The sequence below is a fragment of the Amia ocellicauda genome, chromosome 17 (genome assembly GCF_036373705.1).
Source record: "Amia ocellicauda isolate fAmiCal2 chromosome 17, fAmiCal2.hap1, whole genome shotgun sequence".
NCBI classification, from domain to species: Eukaryota; Metazoa; Chordata; class Actinopteri; order Amiiformes; family Amiidae; genus Amia; species Amia ocellicauda.
Window position 1 is genome coordinate 6,466,364 of NC_089866.1, and position 21,914 is coordinate 6,488,277.

A 21,914-nucleotide genomic window follows, 5' to 3' on the forward strand; every position below is an offset into this window, starting at 1 on the left:
TGTATGGTGGTGCTTGTTTGAAATACACAGAAAGCACCTTCTTTGAATCATAGTCAAAATAATCATCTGCACAACAGAGAGAGATAGGGAGAAAAACAGAAACCAGCAAGATGCATCCCCTAGTGCCTGGCAAAATACCATATCACACTCAAGGATTCGAAACAACAAACTGGAAGCTGTTATTCTACATTAAACCCAATTATCACGTCAAGTTGGCAGTGCTTGGGAAGCAGTTGCCTCCAAAACCTTCCTCTTGTGCAGTGTTGGTTATACTATCCAAATAAGAATCTGTAATAAATGTCTTTCTGTGGTATGAAGTGTGATGGCAATACCTCCGATATGCCTGTACTCTGACCAGTTGCATTTCTCTTCCTGCAGAAAACTGGATGCCTTTATATACGACGCAGCCGTGCTAAACTACATGGCGGGGAGGGACGAGGGCTGTAAGCTGGTGACCATTGGGAGCGGCTATATCTTCGCCACAACGGGCTATGGGATAGCACTGCAGAAAGGCTCGATGTGGAAGCGACAAGTTGACCTGGCAATCCTGGCCATCATTGGAGATGGTACGCCCCGTTGAGCTCTGCAATCAAAGTGACCCTGCTTTCCACAGGGAGAGCAAGGGACTCCTTAATTGCCTGTAGAAGACGATGCATACAGGCAGAGCCCAAGGCACAGTCATAGATCGGCAGGAATCGATGCAGGCAGTACAGCAGCAGTGTCTATTTCTCCATACCACCCACATACAGTTTCACTCACAGGGTTATATCAGGAATAAGTACTTGTATTTATTTAATATGTGCTACACAACAGTACAGGGAGTATTTTTTTTTTGGGGGGAGGCAAGTTATAAATCTTAATTTCATGTGTATCCTATCTGTGCCAATCAAGTGGGCCATTATTCTGTTACTCTTTAGTTCCTCTCTGCACTTATGTAGGTCAGTGAAATGTTGAAGTGCTCGCAAATAAGATAAGGGAAAAAATCTAAAAAGAAGTCAAGCCTGAATGTACACAAAAGCATGATGTTCAGTTCTGGCTCACCCACATTATTCTAAGTAAGCAGGGAGGGATATGTTCGTCCTTAGCTGAGCAAAGGCGTCATTTTACTTAATCCCAAACTGAAACTGGAATAAGTGTACGGGTAGAAATTATTGGAAAAAGGATTCCCGTTTAGCTGCTGCTACAATGAAGACATCATCATGTCACATCATCTGTTCAACTTGCTAGCACTGTAAGATTGTTGCCAAATGCTGGGACCAAGGTGAAATGATATAGTGCTAATCTTGATAAATGATACTGTCACTCACTTTGCAGCTGCACTTAGTACATAAACATTGCAACAAGGCATGGATACTGCAATAAATAATTACATTCTATCACAGGAGAACTTATCATTACACAATACTGGAAAAGGCAATGTAAACGCACACTTCAGAAACTGGTCTGTGCCTAGTTTCATTGACGCCTTGAAAACTGAAAACAGATTCCTCAAATACAGCGTGAATTTTATGCACAGCCCACCAGCATGAGCCAGTGATAACGGTATCCCATTAACCTCGTGCGCTGAGAATACAAGACACTCCTCAGATCCTGCGATACACACCTGGGCTGAATTTTTGCTGTCCCCCACAGGTGAGATGGAGGAACTGGAAGCACAGTGGCTGACTGGTATCTGCCACAATGAAAAGAATGAAGTCATGAGCAGCCAGCTGGATGTGGACAACATGGCTGGTGTCTTCTACATGCTGGCGGCGGCCATGGCCCTGAGTCTGATCACCTTTGTGTGGGAGCACCTGTTCTACTGGAGACTCCGGTACTGCTTCACTGGGGTCTGCACTGGGACACCTGGGCTGCTGTTCAGTATAAGCAGGGTAAGATCAATGCTCCTCGTAGTTTATCATCTTAAATCAGTATATTTTAAACTGTGAGATGTTGAAATGGTCCCATTGTAATCTTTAGGTCTTCAGAACTTTAGGATATATGTATTTGTGAACTTAATATATGTTTATTAATGCATGAATGAAGGGGCAATGCTGTATCGCCTTGTGCTCTGTAGTCAGTTATGCAGAGAGCTGAATACAGTATCTGAACATACTTCACGCCACACTGAAGCCTTGCCGATGTTCTTAAAAGATAAACAAGAAAAATCTTTACAAGCAAGCCCTCCCACCATTCTTGATAAAGAGCACAGTATTTTTCCTGGCTGTATTTAACTTCTCGGTCAGTGAGTTCCCAATCGATATAAGTTTTATTGTCCACTGTGGTGTCTGTCGACCGCCTCTTTCTCCTGAGACAGTGCAAGTCAACAACCCTGTGATTTCTGATCCGCATATGTTAATTTTAACAGACGATTAAGGGGAAGAGGAAACGTGATGCATGTTATAGAACAGGGGCTGTGGTATCGCTGAAATCTGCACTAAAATACAGTGGGATGTTTTTGTGAGTTTCAAAGATGTTTTGCTGGGTACTTCACGTTGCAACGGATGCTCTAGTTGCTTTGTAAAAGAACAAAATGCTAGTATAATGTGAAACCCAGTGAAAGTTCACATTGCACATATGTGTCTGTTAAAACTGGCCTGGAGGCAGTAAAAGCACAGTTTGGAAAGGAAAAGGAAAGTAAAAGCACATTGCAAAGTGAACTTGTCAGCCGCGAAGGCACAACATGATCCGTCCAAGAATAATTTCCCTAAGATGCTTTTGAATTAAATTGAAAATGTAATTTTGTGAATAAAATAAAAAGAGGGGGGAAAATATATAATTATAATAATAAACAGGCTAAAGATGCTGTTTCACCTTTGTGAGTACATTTAAGTTGATCTGCTTAAAGAATTTAATCAATCAGTCCATTATAAACCTTACCTTTATAGAACATGGTACTAATTAAAAAGGATAGATGGTTCTGTGAAATTATTCATAGACTGGTTCAAACAGTTTTTCGTTTTTTCACAATTCAGGTTGAGAAATTGATTAAAATCAGCGACTTTTCTATTGCGCAATATATGTCCTCTAGTAAAAAGTTCAATTTCCTTTGATGTAATGGTTTTGCTGAATTGGCCAAATTAAAATGAATACTAAAGTCTAAACATTTCGTTTCTTTATATTTTACCATTTTATTTAATTTCCTCTCCGGCTGGGTATGGATTATTATTTTTCATGACCTGCAATGAATGTACATGCTGTGGCCTTTCAGTGATATAAAATGCCTTGCCTGCTTCTCGTTCTAGTATAATGGTGACTTTGTTCATAGGTGACCTTTTTTTATATAATCACATTGCTAATTAAAGCTCATTAATAGACATAAACCTGATAAAGATAATTCATTAGTAGTATTTTTCATCATGACTTATGATTCTATCTTATGATTGTGGTGCTTAATTATTAAGTATTAGTTTATGTTGAATTAGCTAGGTTAACCCTGTGAAATCCCAGTAGCCTTTTTAATACCTTATCCAGTCCTCAAACTGGACCCTAGAGGTTGGGATAATGCATGAAAACTTTTAGTCTTAGGGTCCCTAGTTAGGCCAACCTGTTTATTTGGCTCTGTGTTTCTTTTCCAGGGCATATGGAGCTGCATTCATGGCGTTCACATTGAAGAGAAGAAAAGGTCCTCTGATTTAGATTTCAGCAGTCCTCAGGCCAACATGTTGAAGTTGATTAAGTCGGCCAAAAACATGACCAACATGTCAAACCTTACTGCTTCGAGGATCAACTCCCCGAAAAGGGCTGCGGACTTCATGCATCACGCTGGGCCGATGATAATGGACATGGTGGTGGACAAAGGGAATTTCATATTCGCTGACAATCGGAGCTACCCCCCAAAGGAGGCGCTCTACGGCGACACGGCAGACCTGCAGGCGTATATCGGGAACCGGCACAAAGACAATTTGAACAACTATGTTTTTCAAGGGCAGCACCCTCTAACCCTGAACGAGTCGAACCCCAACACGGTGGAGGTGGCGGTCAGCGCCGACACCACGCAAGGTGGCTCCAAGCCTAGGCAGCTGTGGAAGAAAGCAGGTGAGACTCTCCGTCAAAGCCAGGGCTCTATCCAGGACACCCTCCCCCCAGATGCCAGGCTCTCGATGAAGAGCCAGCGCTATCTCCCCGAAGAGGCGGCCCACTCCGACATCTCTGACTGCTCGAGCCGCGCAACGTCCTACAAAGACCCTGACAACAACCAGAAGCACCACAAGCCCAAGGATAATTTTAAAAAAAGATCCATGACGTCAAAATACCCTCGGGACTGTAGCGAAGTTGAGTTGTCCTACTTAAAGAGCAAGCAAGGCGTACCCACACGTGAAAAGATATATACCATAGACGCAGACAGGGAGCTGGGTTTGCATGTAGATCAGCACCATTTCAGGGAAAACAGGGCGCTTCCAGAGGATTTGGAGTACCCAGAAATGTACCAGGACCACAATGACAACTACAGGAAAGCAGAACCCGTCATCCATCTCAACAGCAGTCCTCTCCACACCGACGACCTCATTCCCAACAACGAAAACAAATACAACATGTACTCCAAGCATTACACTTTGAAAGAAAAAAACGTGAGCCCCCACGAGACAAATGATAGGTACAAACAGACTCACTGTCGGAGCTGTCTCTCCAAGGTGCCAACTTATTCTGGCCACTATGCTGTCAGATCCCCTTACAATCGGTGTGAGGCCTGCCTGCACATGGGGAACTTATATGACATAAGTGAAGATCAAATGCTTCAGGAAGCCATTAGCCCAATGCACCAGGATGAAATGTTCACTCACTACTGGCCCCAGACTGATGGCCCACAGGTACAGAAGAGGAATAGACTGAGGCTCAGCAGGCAGCATTCCTTTGACAATATCCTTGAGAAGCCCAAGGAGATTGACCTCGGTAGACCAGCACGAAGCGTTAGCTTGAAGGAGAAGGACAGGTTTCTGGAGGACAGCCCTTATGCAAATATGTTTAACATGAAACCTGACAAACTGTTCAGCAGCAAGACTATGCTCTTTAACCACAACCTGGAGGAGAGCAAGCGCAGCAAGTCACTTTATCCCGACCACACCTCAGATAACCCCTTCCTCCATACCTTTCGAGAAGACCAGCGCCTAGTTCACGGGAGAAGTTCCTCGGACATTTATAAACAGTTGGCGCCAGTCAAATCCAGGAATGACAACAACTTGAGGTCTTCAGTAAAGTCAACAGCTTCCTACTGTTCTAGGGATGGGCGGATACCGAATGACATGTACATTTCAGAGCATGTGATGCCTTATGTAGCGAATAAGACTAGTACGTACACCACTCCCCGTGTTCTAAATTCTTGCAGCAATAGACGCGTATACAAGAAAATGCCTAGTATCGAGTCAGATGTTTAACTTCTTCATTCATCCGGTTCTATATTATCCCACTTTAGGATGCCATAGTCATCTACATCTCAAAAAAAAGTACCCAAGACTCTCTTAGAAAACAAAAAGTAAGAGAAAAGAAAGAAAAAGAAAAAAGTATACTGGATAATCGCAGCTTTTTCTACCTGCGATATGCTACACTTCCAGGTTTCATTCATGTATCAATAAGTTAATGCCATACGGGGCTTGCCAAAGGTTTTCAATGTTTTAATTTAACTGTTTTGGTAACGTTTCTTGGACTCGGGATGATTTTGAACAGACAAGAGATTCTGGTGTTAGCCAAAATAATTGCGGATTGTCTAGCAGAGGAGTGTTCGAGTCAGGTGCTGGCTGGTCCGACGGCAGGGGCAGCAGCTCAATGTCTTCCTAAAACGATGACGTACTGATAAAGCAGATGGACCTGATGAAGTCTCTTCCAAACCTGCAATGGTTTTAAGAAAAACAAAATCAGAGCTGTGCTGCGTATAAAGATATCTCCACCAAATATCTGGCATGTCATGTACAGAGATAGTTAAAGCAGGAGGAGGATGTCTTGGGATTGAAAAAGTGCTTTCACAGTTGGTCTTAACTCCAGGTTTACAGCTATGAACCCTAGGCAAATGAAAGTATGGTACTTAAGAAAACACAGCAACATCGCTTTTATTGTACTAATATAGATGTGGGATTTTTGGCTTTCTAGTCCCTTTTTTAAGATGGTTTAGCTTTTAGCTTATTTAGTAGCACACTTTGACCATTAGTTGACATCCCGTCTTTGTTTCTTTAAAACAATTATTTCAAATAACAATCAGGAATAGATTTTGTTTTGCATGTATTATTTTGGTATCAGAAAAAAAGTAAATACATGAAATCGAAGTGATTTTTGCTGATCTAAGGTGGATGCCTGTGCAATCATAACTTGACCCGTATTTTTTAGCACAGTCTAATGAAACCCATTGTTTAAAAAGTTTAAAGAAATCGAAGCAGTGCTGATGAACATTTGCCAAGTCCTCATCGGACAACTGATGCTTTTAAGTTGGGTTCTCTATCTTAAACAGGGTAATAAAGGTTTTAATTATATGTAAAAATATATTAAAATGAATCTCACAATATCATTTTGCTCAGAAAGTATGTTTGGGAGCTGTACACTGTGATAATGGCTGCAGTCTATTTTCTGATGTAAATTGCCCTCTGGTAGTACTAACTCAAATCTGTACATCATACAGATTTTCTTTTTTTATTTGTGAACACAAAGAAGACATGTCTGTTTATGCATTACTTTAAGATAAAGAATGATGCCACAAACTGTAAAAAAAAAACTAAAAAAACACAGTTAATGAACACAGTGATTAATTTCTTGGTTGTCCCTGTATAGTCACCGAGACATATCAATGTTATGCCTGAAATGATAAACTTTGGGTAAGCTAAAAGTTTTAGGGAAAACTGAACTGAAGCCCCCCGAGTCCATCATTCACTTAAAATGACCACACTATGGGACATTTAGCCGGATGTCTTATTAGGAAAACATAACGGTAAGCTAATTTTAAGCAAAAAAGCTTGCAGTATTGTCCTGAAAACAACTAAATAAAACAAGGGATACGTCTTAGAATAAAGAGAGGTGTTTTGAAAGGTGTATAGTAGATATAATTTAATTTCTCAACCAATCTGCATCACTTTATAAATGATAGGATACATACATTATAAATGAAGTCTTAATATAGCACAAAGTTGCCACAAAATATAACTGGGTTTTGTGGCTACGTGGGGATAAACCAATATACGTTGGTATGTATATATATTTTTTCAATTAGGATACTGGTACAATACTGTATATGCAGATTAGTAAAATATTTATTTTTCTTTAGGTAACAGGGCCAATACTTCAGGCAAGTGATCACGTGAGGAACAAGCATGCTAGTGATAGAATTAGTAAAATGTTTGAAGGAATGTTACTCTGTTTTATGTTATCTTCACTTGTCTTGTCCTGGAGTATGCATTGCATATGCTGCACAGTGTATTGTAAGTCTAATTCAACGTCTTCCAAGCACCTGTCTTCCTGTGAAAAGCTCTGTCACACTGTCAAGGGAACTCGTGAGATACAGGAAGCCTTGCTTTATTCTTACCCTCTTTGCATACAGCACCTTTCCCATAGCCAAGCATTCAAGCACACAGCACCTAAAAAGAAGGCAAACACGATCTATAACACACAGCTCACGAGAGCAGACGACACGGTGTGGAACACTAATCCCTTTCACCATTTTTATTGACTTTCAATAAGCAAAATATTTATCTTTGCAGACGTCACTGTTAAAGTCCATGAGAAGACAATGGAATCAGCCCTTTGTTACAGTGTGAGCAGACCCCCTTACTGCACAGCGAGCATCGGTGGCATTTGAACATTGTCTCCCTTTCTCAGGGTGGATGCCAATGTTCCTCATTTTACATCTCCAGATTATTCTCTCAGAACACCGCGTGTTTTGGTCTGAGAATCCCTTTCAGCTTACCCACAGTTAAAAGCACATTTCAGCGCGCACTAATGCCCTATGTTATGTGCAATACCATGGGAAGATTCTCAGTCGTTAAAAAGAAAAGCACTTGTTTGTGTCAAAACGATTACATACTGTACTCCCAGGGACAGCCATCTTAATGTTTGAAAGCTGCTTAAGGACGCTGATATTTGAGCAATATGCACATGTAAAATATCAAGTTCCAATTTTGTCCATATTAGGTATGTATTGATTTCACACTATTGATTATCCATTACTAGTCATCTGTTTATTTGATTATTTTAAATGGTTTTAAGAACCCTAGTGTAACAAAAAAAAGTAGTTTATTTGCATATTAAAGAGTAATGGCATGTTAAAACCCTACCTGTAATATGTCCAGTAGGTTTTTATAATTTTATGAGCACTAATGATTTGTAACAAGGATGTATATATACCGTACATATTGGAAGATAAACATATTATTCCCCATTTGACACTATTGGTTTCAATGCGACAGAGTTGGCGTACCAGCCAGCCTGGTTTTCAATATATTTGCCTATACTGGATCTTTACCTCACTTCCTGGTAACGGTCCATGCTGTAGGGTACATATGTCCTAGCTCTTCCTTGCTTGGCTGATGGAAATGGCATCAGCTTTGCTTTCCTATTTTTTTTTTTTTTTTGCTTACATGCGGGTCAAAAACTTGCAGATTTTTCAGACTTTAAATATAAAGAAGGAACCCTCTTTGATTCTGCAATGCCTCCAAAGATATGACCTTTTATTTCTTCCTTTTTCGGGGGTGGGGAGGGGGAATACATTTTCCATTCACATTGATTGCCGTGGGGTCGTTTCTTTTTGGTTGGATTGTTCGTTCGTTTTTTAATGTAACAAAGGTTTAAAGAGATATTTTGAATTTAGGCACCTGTAGATCACTTGTAAATGAATATACAAAGACTTCATCATCTTGAAAATAATGATTATATAGAGTAAAAGCTTTTATTTTTATGTGTGAATATCATAGGATTCTATATAGTTAGCACCAGAATTTCTGTAGAATAGGACATCACCCACAGAGTCTGCATTTAAGTGACACCTTAAGAGATTTTGATTCTCCACTGGGCTGGCGTAAATGATTTTCAGCCTTGGACTTTTGTAAGCTTGAGAAACATTTGGCAGTGGGGGGGTGGGGGGTCGTCATCTGTAAATATCCTCAACCTAATTCCAGGTAGGCTTGGATCAAGCATGCCTAAAACTGTTACAGATGCTTCACAGAACAGAAGGGATACAAACAATATGGGGACTGAACAAAGAAGAAAAGCTTTATGATTAGACTTAAAACCAACAAAACGTTTTATAAAAACACAATTTGTACTTGTTTTTCTTTCTCTCTGCACCGTACACAGTTGATATGAACAGAATTAACGACAGCCTTTTCTCACTGACAGTAGTGTACACCACTAATTTATTTACTGCGTATTTAAATCATCTCCTGCCATTCCTGTCACTAAGATCTACACCGTTCTTAGGTTACGTGGAATCAAGTATAAATAGCTTTTGTAATATAGCAACGAATGTGAAATTTAGTTATCTCAAACACAGATGATTTAAATTAGAAAATCATTAGTTTAGTGTATGCAGAGCAGTTATTAAGCAGTCAGTAAACTGAATAATCGACTTTTCACAAAACAATTAGTACTTTCTCATCTGTAAAGGAATGGCCATTAGTGCTTGGTCTTTTATATATCCGTGTGGATGATGTTCATCCCCTCAACAAGGTACTTTTGCTTGAGGAGAACGGCTCAAGCACTAATCGTACCTCTGTGAATTTCCATCAGAAACCAGTACTGAAAACTACAGAAATGGGCCACGATAAAACATCGAGAGCTGGTACTGCCCAAAAGCATATAACCTGGATAAGGCTGTCTGCCAAGAAATAAATAATAAATAATAATAACTTTAAAGCAAACAAACATGTCTAAACTAATGAAAGAAGAGGTATCCATCCTCTGTTTAATTAATCAGAGCTGAAAATAAAATGAAGTAACTGTATCCTCACATAGCTAAACTTCGAACATTGTCTTAATCATGTCTCATAGAGAAATTAAATCAATAAGGCTTTATGACAAGTGCACCTTTGGATGTATACAAAAAAACACAACATGAGACCAAGCTTATTTCTAGAAGCCCTTCCACAAAGCCAAGCATTTCAGTGGATTGTATTTTTAACAGGCTACTGGTTAGCCTTGTTTATCAGTTTTCCTCATTTTCATATTTTATTTTTAATGATTACATACTAATAAAATAATAGATAATCTAGAGACCAGCCGAAGTCACAGGAAGGTCCCCTGGAATGACACAAAGCCCCTTGTGAAGGCCTCTGGTAGAGTCATAATCACCGGATTTTACCATTCATTCAAAATCATCCTTGCCAAGCCATATTTTTATTATTTTCTTAATCATTCTACCACCAGTCACCCACCCACATTAACAACAGTAAAGTATGTTATAATATGTATTTATCCAGCTGTAGGAAGCAGTTAGTTGTTAGTTGAGATAAGATACATTTTGGAGAAATCTAACCATATTCAATTCAGCTTGTTTTAATTATAATATTTGTATTTTAAGTTTTGAGCTTGGCAATAAATGAAAGGGTTTTAGAGTGCAATTGGAGTGAGGATGAAGTTTTTTTCTTTCTTCACAGTAGTGGGTGTTTCATGACTATTGTAGTATCATTTAACAGCTAGAACTAGTAATAGATTTTTTTTTTTTTTTTAAACAGACTAAATTTTCATTGTATTTTCTTTTTTTCATTTTCCAAACAGGTCCCTATTATTTTGGCCAAACAATCTGAAGCTTTGAGAGGATGGATGTGATAGATAAATAGACCTGACCCACACGGAGAATACTATAGCGCTGGGTGCTCTTTTTTTTTTTAACATTATAAATGGTTGCATGTACAGTATGTTCACAAACTGCTGGATTATTTGCACTTGTAAAAGATGAAGGAGCTATACCTTTGGTATTGTGTAAAAATAGGAATTTAGAGGAATCACATTAGAGGAAGCAATTGTTTAAAAAAAATCACTTGTGGTTACTGTTGGATAATCACTTTCTCTTCTGTGCATTGCATTCATATTTTATGTAGCTATTTAAAGTAGAAATTATTTTAGAAAGATGTTTTATACTTAGGGGGCTGTCATGTGACTATAAACTAGTTATCACTGAGATCATGTGACCTTCAGCCTAAAAGATAAACTTTTGGTAACAAAGCATTATCACTTGTGTATGTATAACAATGTCTTAAGAACTTTGGTTTGAGTTCTGATTTATCACTTATACAAAGCTGACACAAACTCTCTCGCATTAAGTGAATCATTTCTGCTTTTGGCTAATTGCATGAGAAAGTACTAATTCAGCGGGATGGTTTTAAGCATATCTCCTGTTCTCTCTGAATTACATCGTTCCAATTTTTTGTAACATAAATATAGACTAGATACCATGGTTGTCTTTAAGCTGTATTGTGTTATTCTCATTTTTTTTGTATATGTAGATCATGCTAAGGGAATGGGTTTTGGATGATTCTTGTGAAATGTAAATACTATGTCACTGAAGGAAATGTGCAAAGTAACAAGATGTAAAAATGTAAATAAGTAAAAGTTTCATTTTTCTAATAAAGGCTCTTTCTGCCACTTTATATGAATACTGTATCAATAGGTGACTGCTTATGACAACTGAGAATGTAACCCATTTCACAGCAGCTGGTTAAAGACACAGTCCTCCTAGAGGGAGAGACATGAGTCCTAAGTATGGGGGATTATTTATACGTCCACATGACTATTGTATAACTTTATTTCCCCCAATTTCTGTTTTCTTAAAATGTAATAATTGTGGAAAACACATTTTAATATTCATCTAATCTCTGTGTCTAATCTCTCTCTCAATCTCTATCTCTCTCTCTCTCTCTTATACATATATATTTTGATTATTTTAGTTATTTCTTTCCCACTATTAGAGACATACACCACGTGGATGTGTCTAATATTCTCGTCAGAAGGCCAATAGCCATTCCTTTAGCTGGGACTAATAAACTTCAGCAGCGATTAAAGAAAAATCTATAGATGATTATAGCTCAATAGTGGCTGAAATAAGCTCAATGAGGTATTCAAGACTGATTTCCTGCTCAAGAAATTCTCCAATTCCCAGGGTAGAGCTGTGCTAAAAAAAAACTCTGAAGACTACGATACAGTATTTTTAGAAACTGATCTTTGTACTTAAAGCGTCCTTTGAAGTTGTGCTAAAAGACATTCCAGAAGGACTGCTGTAACAGCCCAGGCTCCGTACTTCTGATAGGGGTTTGTTTGAAGTCCGTTTTTCTTTCTTATTAAAATGTGTAAATCTAACATATTAGAGAACCAATTAACAGGTTTTGTTGCAATATATACAATATTAAAGAGTGACTAGTACATTTTCATATATTGCTTAATTTTTACAATAATTATCATCATAATTATTATACTTTAAAATCATGATTTCTGTCATAAACCTTAAATATAACTATTATTATTCATATCTATTTCTTGGCAGACACCCTTATCCAGGTCGACTTACAGTTTTACATGCATATACTGTATTTAAGATACATATCCTCAGATATGTATTTATTTATTTAGTGAGGAGTGAGGAAAATAACACACTAAACAAAATCTTGTTTCAAATAGTATCATAGCTGTATACGTATATATATATATATATATATATATACACACACACACTCTTGTTTGGGTAGTGATAACTTTGGGATACACTTGGATTTTCACAGCAATTCTTTCAAAGTGACACGATCACATCCACCCATAACTCACGCACTTATTGCTTCTTGACAGTGTGATTGCTTTCATGTCATAAGCTCAGCTCTTGGGCATTGTCTCCCTTGGCTTATTTATGTTGCCCTCAATGTCTGTATTTCATGGCGTGTGACCTCAGGAGCAACCATGGATCTCAACAGATTCTAACCATATACTGGGTGGGGAATTCTGAAGTTTTACCAACTTAAATCCCAAATTTTCTATTAGTTATGTGCTATATTTATGGGGTTCTTAAGAAACATACATAATATACACCCCCCCTGTTGCAAATATTTTGAAATTCCACTACTTTTACCTGCATAAGCATTTTTTTAAGTAAAGTATTTCTACATTGTTAAAAATCTAATTCTGGCTCGATTCCACAGAGAAGATAAGAAGAGGAAAGATTCAGTTTGTATAATTTTCACAGCCATTATCCACCTTTCCTAGTTATTAAAGTTGAGCAGGTGCCCCTTGAGAGCCATGTTTCCTGGGAATGTAACAAGGTCACCATCATGCTAAAAGAAGCACTACAACAATTCAAACCCCATTAGAATAGTCACACTTTCCCTACTTTTTGTACTTACTGCAGAACAATGGCCTGTGACAACGTGGTCGGGACTATATGTCCACTGTGTATTTTATGTAGTAATATATAGGTTATGTACATTTCAATGTCGTGTTCAGAATTATAAGGACAAGTTACAGAAAGCATATAACAGTCAAGCACTCCAATTATTCTGCACGGTACTGTGCATTGTTAAGACCGTAGTTTCCTCCCATGCAAGAACACCTATAGTTGAACCTTTTATTTAGTTATTTGTTTGTTTATTTAAAACAACACTTGGGGGGCAGCTACACAAGACCATACCTACTTCAAGGTCTCTAATTTATCATTTGAAAAGCATTTGAAAATATGATCAATCATGACCACAAAAACAGGGAATGCAAAATGTTTCCTTGTTGTTCTCCTATTGTTTGGTTTTGTTTATTTGGTATGCCACTTAAACTGTTGATAAAAAAGTCAAATGCTTCACAAAAGCAAGAACAAATTAATATAAAATATTGGAAATCAATATTATTTACTGTTGAACCTAAACTTCCTTAGATCTACTGCTTCTACAGAATAGATAATTAGTTATGTAATGAGCAGTGATCTTATCAGCTGTCACAAACATCAATCAAATATGAAACGTGTCAGAAGAGAAAATGTGAGAGTCAATCAAAACAGTACAGACTGTTTTTTGAGCATCTGGAAAATTGAGCCATTCTGTTCAAAATGAAAATGTTCTCATTTGCAGTTCAATACAGATCTGTGTTGTACATGCTGTTTCTCATTAGGATCATGTGGTATGTGTATGGAAAGTGTAAAATGATCATTTGTCAACTATAATGAATGACTCGTCTGTCTCTCACAAAGTCTTATAAAAGTTAAACATACTTAGTAATTAACAAGATGCTGTTAGTAATGGACTCTACAACAGGTTGGGAATACTCTTCAATTTGCAATTAAAATATCTGTATAAGCATTACACCCAGGTGAAAAGCTGATGGCTGTTTCTTTTGAATATATCTGAATATTTAATTAGCATGCCTAACTCCAGGAAACAGAGCGTGTGCCTAAGAGCAGCATACAGTTCACGAACTTTCTTTAAATATCATCACTATTAATTGGCACAAAGTCCCCCAGATGACATGCTTCTGAATAATGCATGAACACTCATCAATTCCCAACTCTCACTGAACCCTGTTCACGAACATGCACTTGGATTCATATGACTCCTAAACAATTCACACACGGGTTTATACAGAAAATTAGGCCTTTTATGCACATGAACGGTTCATTTGCTTTTGGAAAAAAGAAAGGAAAGGCTTCACGGAAACCCCATGATCTGTCACTTTTATTATATTGCTGTGTGTATTTCCATCTCCGCCACGCTGAAATATACTCCCAGACAATGCCAATTGGTTGACGATGAATATCTATTAAAAAATGTACTCCATCACAGTTGGGATATGCAAAGAAGTGTAAAACAAAAAGATGACATTACGTACATAACTCGATGAACGTATCTACCGCAGCAGTGAAGCATTGCAAACAAGAATGATGCCACAGAGTCAAGCTGGATCAAATTGCGATGCTGAGAGATATCAGTAATATATTTTGTCCTCCTCATCCTTTAAAAGATTTTACAATAGTTTTTATGAAGGGGCAGTTTTTTTATTAAATTTTGTAGTATTACTTGTAATTTGCTGTCACGTCTCCGCAACACGCCATGTTGGGATTCATTTCGATAAAGGGCTTTGTTTTGTCAGTAAAATAGCAGAACCAGCCCTTAACTTCATTGTGGTTTTATTGCTGCTGGAGATGAGACGTGGAAAGTGGATAACGTGAAGACATAGGCAGCCTGTCAGATGTCTGGAAACTAAAGTCTTTGGTGTTTATGCTATTGAACTGATTCTGCAGCATTGTACAACTTTTTTGTGTGCAGAAGAAAAAGAAGATACTATAGTTTGCCAGTGATTTGGCCTTGAAACAGTTCTATATAAAAGATCAAATAAAATAAATTACGTACAATTATTTTAATGCTTTGTTCCGTCATTTGCTAACTGTGCTGTGCATAAAGGGAACAAAGAGACATTTCATGTTTTTATTTTGCTTTTTTTTTCCAGACCTGTACACTTAGCTTATCAGTTCTCTCTCACAAAGCTTCCCAGACAGTTTATTCAGGTGCTTCATATTTTAAAAGACACAACCTTGAAAGTTCAATGAGCATGAATTCTGTTCGGGTGAACCATATTCTTTCTGTTTTTGCCTTATGATGAGAAGTTATCTAATCATTTCTTCTGATTTAGTTTCGAGTCTTACCTCTCTCTTTATTGTTATTATTTTCGGTCTGCCCAGTACAGTTCAAATGAAGATTTGACTGGCAGTATTATGAACATAACAGATAAATAAACATATTACTCAAATCCAGCCGTGGCTTAAATAACATCCAAAAACATTTCACACAGATCACTGATTTTCCTGTATATTCTTATATTCTGATATTTTTTTGTTCTGCAAACTGCTTAAGGTTAAAGCTTAAATCTAATCTGAGTCGAAAAAAACCTTATGGAAGATATATAGGAACAAAATGGATTCCTGAAGCAGTCCTGTAGGATAAATCCATTAAGGTTCTCACCTCAAATATGTGTATGTTTTGTTGTTTGTGTGTCATTAAGTGTGTTCCTTTTTAAAATGTGTTTAACCATTTATTATTTTTTCTTCTGATATTTCGGTACAGGAATACCTAGTATGAACTGTAGCTGAAAAAACGAGGTCATTTGTATCTCTAGGCAGGGAGTTGTTTTTACATTCTTAGACAATTTGTTTTTCTCAACTTCAACTTCCTTCATGGAACTTTAATCTAGAAATGGAGCATCAGACAACATAAATCAGACTGCTATTCTCTACACTATGCAATGTTATATTGTGGGGCCAGTGGTCCTCCATCCAAAATAGGCAACCATTATTTTCACAGGAAAAAACATCTTACGAGACGAAGACTTAAGAGCCAAAGGAATCCACATGTCTTTTCCAGATGCAAAACATACTATGGCAGTGCAATGTGGGACTGGGAGATATTGACTCTCTACAGCAGTTAGAGTTTACCTGTTTCTAGAATGACCTAAGCTTAAGATGTGATTCTGCAGTGCAGGGAAGCAAAATGGAAACCTTAACTCTTTTAAACCTTAATACAGACTATCTAGCACTTGAATTACTTAAAAGGGTACAATAAATCATTACATGCCCAGTCTCGTTTAAGCAGTACTGAAGTTGTAATTAATTACCTTTACAAACTGGCCAAGGAATGCTTGCTCCAGATAGATTATTTTCTATAATGGATGTTTAGAGGCTAATAAAAATGCCTTGGATCCTCTGCAAATGTTTTCCTCTTTTCTTTTTTCAGGCCATCCTTGATGTATATTTTGTATATGGTGTATATGGTTTTGTATAATGTGGCCGAATGTAATGGATTATCATGTATTCCTTCATTCCAGTCACCACATACAATCTGACAACACCGTGAACCCACTCTGGAGATGTTAGTGAAATTCACTAGGATTGTGAGCTCAAAGGCTAAGGGGTTAATTGCATTTATACATCTGATGAATATATTTAACTCCACGCTCAAAAACAGAAAATTATTGTCTCTCAAGGCCAAAACAGAAATAGGGCACCGACTGTTATATCTGTTGATGTGATTTTTATTGAAAGCAGGCTGCACATATGCAAAATAGCATGTTCATTGCATCCCCACCGGAAGCATTAAGTGTCCTGTTTCTCTTGCTGTTGTACACGGGAGGTACTCAACATGTCTGCTATAAAGTGCCATCGTGTTTTTTTAATGCTGCATTTTCTGTTGATATAGACAGAACTAAGAGAAAAGGTCTTCATGTCTAGATTTTTCTCTTAGTGTTGATTATTTCTGTAGGTAAATATGATTTCCGGACTCATTTGGATTCATCCATAACAATAGTATATATTTATAGGTGATGAAAAACAGGACTTAAATAGGAATGTGATTTTTCCCTGTGCTTTTCCTAATGCACAGAGAAGAGCTGATGACTGCACACATTAGGTGATGCTTGGGGCAAGCAGCTAGACCATTTAAAGTACAATTGTACTCATGCATTTCCAACATAGGGGTAGGAAATATTACATTTTGAGTTACACATATAAGAAGCAGAGGGTCCCAGTGCAAATGAATGGAATGTTAGCATTTGGCAACCAGCTGTGTTTCCAGTATGATTATAAAAACAGAAGCATATCTGGGTCAGACTTTTGTATCAACCCAGCTGACTGCACTGGAAGTGATTAACAACAATTGATGTTGAGTTGTTTGGGTTTCTAGGGCTTGTATTGAAATGTATGCCTCCAAGCCCCTGCTCAGAACTATTAATCAAATCAAGTGTTGATTTTACAGCCTCATCAATGCTAAGTGTATCGAAGCCCTGGTCTTCGTATGAGGTAATGGCTTCCTGTCAAATCTAGGAGGCAGCTTGTATAAACACAACTGAAAAGAAAGTTTTACTTTCCATTAGCTTTCAATGCAGATATTAATTTCCTCAGATTTATATGGCCTATCCATGTATCATAACTCCATACTGGATAATAGTTATGCCAATTTTATTCATCTATTTGCCTCCTGGATAGGAACAGTTATAAATCAGATTGTATACTCTCTGTATTGGTAAAGGCTTCTCACACTCTGTGTTCTCACAGCAGGAGGCATCTGAGTTTTTAAATAACCTGCAGTCTTTCTGCATTATATTTTGCTGAAGTTATCGTGGCATGACTAATTATTTTTCCTTTCAATTCAATGTGCTTTCGTCAATTTCCGCCAAAATGGTAAGGTTGAGTTGTGCACTGCGATTACTGGCAATCACACCAGCCCAGCAATGCATAATCGTTTTTCGTTTTCCTCATGCAATGGTGTGTGTGGGTAATAATGACATTGTAAGGAATCCATTGCTCAGTGCCTGCTGTCGAGGGCACCAACACTAATGCATGCAAGCTGTTGACACCCACTCCTTTTTTATTTTTGTTATGTGCTGCCGATTGGAAACCCCCTAGTGCCGCCAGAAAGAGCGGTCAAATAAAACTCTCCTACCAGCGAGAATGCATGTGGAGAGAGAGAGAACGTGTGTGCAAATAAAACTATGAGAACCAACACACAGTCCATGCTGAATAACCTGCAATTAGTCCCCGATGATTCACTGTTGGTTGTTTACACATTACAGAATGGACAGTGTTTGTAGCTGAAGTTTAAGGGCCGTATTCCAAACCATTTAAGCTCATGAGTTATTGACAACATAATTGAGCCAGGGTGACATTGAAGCTTTTATCTCCAGTTAACTCTCTGGGGTTTTATTTTGCTCCTGCTGGGCTGCAGCACATTGCCCACATCCATGTTCACAGCCTCATTTTGAGAAATTCTTATATGCATCACGTACAGGCCACTTCACTGCCATATAGACTAGACCACCATGCAGCTGCAATTAAATTAAAGAGTTTAAAAACATAAAACGAACACAGAGAAGACGTTATAAGGGCTCCTTATATGTTTGAGAATTTAATGACCAACCCACATCCTGCGTTTAATGTTTATTATAGTTGCAGGCTACAAATTGGCACAATCTGTAACCAGCTATAATGGATAAAGCCACCTGTTTATACTATCATGCCTGTAAGGCAAAAAGGATAGCACTAAGTTACACACAAATTGCTATAAAAACAAGTCCATTAATCCTTGAAACAAATAGAAAACACAGACACATTACTAACCCAATTTCTGTTTGGTGATATGCAATACTGCATTTAGGAAGATGCACAACTTTCCAGCTGCAGCCGATCTTTTGTTTTTATTTGTTTGTTCAGTATATACTGTATTTTAGTGAACAAAGTCACGCTAAAACTGCTGACAGGAGTGGTTTGTGATCTGATTTCACCTGTGCTTTTCATTGTGTTATGTCATGTTACATTGAATCCCATAGCCGCACAGAGGATGACTGCTCTTGTCACGGCTGCGCAACGTTACATCGGTCTTGTGCTGGTAGCATTTTGACTGACACAAGCTCACACCATAATAATTATTTTACATGTGGGCAAGGAGGCAGTTGTGCCATTTTCTCTGCATTTCTTTTTCTTCTGATTGCTTAAACAAAAGGGAGAAAAAGGCTTTTTACAAACATTTACAAATGGTGTAGATCCAACTTCCATCATTAATTTTTACAACCCAGCATGCATAATGGACATTTTCATTAATTCAGAGCAGGGGTTTTCAACTTTGATGGTCAGACTGTAATGGCCTTCAGGTTTTCTTTCCCTGGAGCTCCTAATTATATAATTGCTGTAACTGCTTAACTGTACTAATTATCCATTGTTCTCCTAGTTCAAAACAAGTATAAAACCTGCTGGATGGTGTCGGTTTAAGGGAGGGAGTTGAAGATCCTTTAGGCAGGGAATTACATGATATGGAGAGAGAATATGTGGTAAAGAGAAGCTGTGTGGGGCACTTTTGGAGTCACAGTCATGTCTGTGATAGCAAGTGAGATAAACACATACTAATAATATGTATAATAAGTTAACTGGCATGTTTGTTTGTTTATGTAGTGGCAAAGCAAGGGTTAACAGAAAGTGGAACTTCTATATCCCTGCATTCCAACCTGGGAAACCCTGTACTTTAGGGGCCTAGAAGTATGGTACCAGCCCTTCTGAGTATAGAAAGTGTTTTACTTTTCTTAATTTAACTACTTTTACATGATTAAGCAGCACAACAATCATATGACAACATTTTATAGAACATCCCTGCAAATATTGTGTTGCATTCAATTTTTTGAAAGGTTTTAATGGGCAAGAAGGACCATTGAGTTTCCAAGGAACAATCACAACTACAATGCTTGACTTTCAAGAGGGAAAGAAGAGTCATTATATCTTCTCCTCAACAAGCTCCAGTGTACTTGTAGATAGGTCAGACTACAGCAGTTTGATCATTGTACACTCTTTAGTTTTGTGTGTGTTTTGAGATTTAATTAATTCAAGCTGAGTTATTTCACTGTAGATCCTCTGCTTCATTCCTTTGACTGTTTAATTTTTTTGGCAAGAATGTTTTTTTCTTTAGTCTTCCCAGTGCACGGCTCGATCCCTGAACATATGGATGCTGTCCAGAATATTTTTACTTTGCATGTTGTTCTACTTCCCAGGCAAGCATATTCTACTGAAACAAATCCAACTGCACTTTTACATGGTTAACTCAACCACATATCTCTATATTATTCATGCTTCATTCTGGGTGGTAAAAAAAAAAAAATGTTGTTTCAATTTTCTGAAAAAAGTTAGATTCAGCCTTTCCACATGTTCAGTTCTCCTCTGACAAAGATTGATATTCTCTCTCTGGAGTGAGCATCCTGGCTGTGCATTGGACACTTCTGGAACATCAATAATATTCAATGGATCATCACCATCAATCTGGTGTTTGCGCACCAAAAGTGGATTTGTAAGACATTTCAGCTCAAATTCATAAAATGTGTCACATCATTCAATCTGCATCCTCTCAAAGGATATTAAATATGATTACTAACTAAAGGTTAATGCTTTTAACATTTAAGCTTTGCATTTCTTTATTCCAGCTTTTCTAATAAGGCAAAATATACTAAAGCTATTGTATTGTTTTATTTTGAGTAATTCTTGCAGTACACGCTAGATAATATGTAGCTACATTAATTACATTATTTAGATTTCATTTGTATTTTTTTAAATTCCTATTTTGTTTTCAATAAGTGGCAAAATTATCATCTTGACTAATCCAATAATGAGTTAATAAATAGTTGAGTTTTTGATTGGATTGCAAATCATTACAACCAAGGATGGATTAACCATCATCTCTACTTAAAAAAGACACACAACAACTAACATTTTTCTTTAGTCTGATCTTCATAGAACACATGTACTGGTTGCTGTGGCTATCATGAAGTTTAAACATGTACTGGGGAATTACACCAATAGAGTGCAGATAAATATATAAGACAAGAACAGTAAAAACAGCGCAATGGCATCTGTTTGCCAACATGGCAAAATTTTCACTCTTTTAATCAAGCAATCCTTTATGCCGTGAGGCATACAAAACAGCGACAGTGGGTTTAAATAGGGAATACAATTTAAATAGCTACAATTGTTATGATTACTCTACTGATTTTAATTATGGTTAATATGATTACTTATGTCAATATATTATGGTGGGGCTTTATTCAGTATTTAAATAGTATTTAAATAGTGCTTAACATCTGCTGCCCTTTGCAGTATGGTCTTAAAAATACAAAATCTATTTCTCTGAAAGAATCTAATTGGAATGCAGGCATGAATTCATCCTTCTCTTTTAGAGTTTTTTGGCTCTATCTTAAAGGCCACGATACACTATGAAATTTCCATGAAATCCGAATGCGTTCGATTTCGTTAAATTGCATGAAATCTGCTCGCTGGTTTCACTGGGTGAAATCAGATGAAATCGCACGCTGTATAAAGGGTGTTTGGAAGTGAGACTACTAGTGTTTTATATTGAACGCGTACTTGTTTGTTAATTATATCATTTCAGGTCCAAATTTGTGTTTGGCTTCTAATTAAATGTATTTATTTTACTGTGATTCATCATTGTAATGGTAGTATTGATGTAATAGAGCAC

The 21,914-nt window shown here is 37.5% G+C and overlaps 1 protein-coding gene across 1 annotated transcript in view; it reads left to right on the forward strand.

Annotated features, from left to right (window-relative positions):
* The window catches only part of grin2aa (glutamate receptor, ionotropic, N-methyl D-aspartate 2A, a), a 121,025-nt gene extending 109,479 nt beyond the window's left edge, over window positions 1-11,546 (forward strand). The window contains exons 10-12 of the mRNA XM_066689909.1: window positions 379-566; window positions 1,633-1,871; window positions 3,558-11,546. Of these exons, the coding sequence (XP_066546006.1) occupies window positions 379-566; window positions 1,633-1,871; window positions 3,558-5,354 (2,224 nt within the window). The 3' untranslated portion in view covers window positions 5,355-11,546. The remainder of the gene's footprint in view (window positions 1-378; window positions 567-1,632; window positions 1,872-3,557) is intronic.
* Window positions 11,547-21,914: the final 10,368 nt, after the last annotated feature.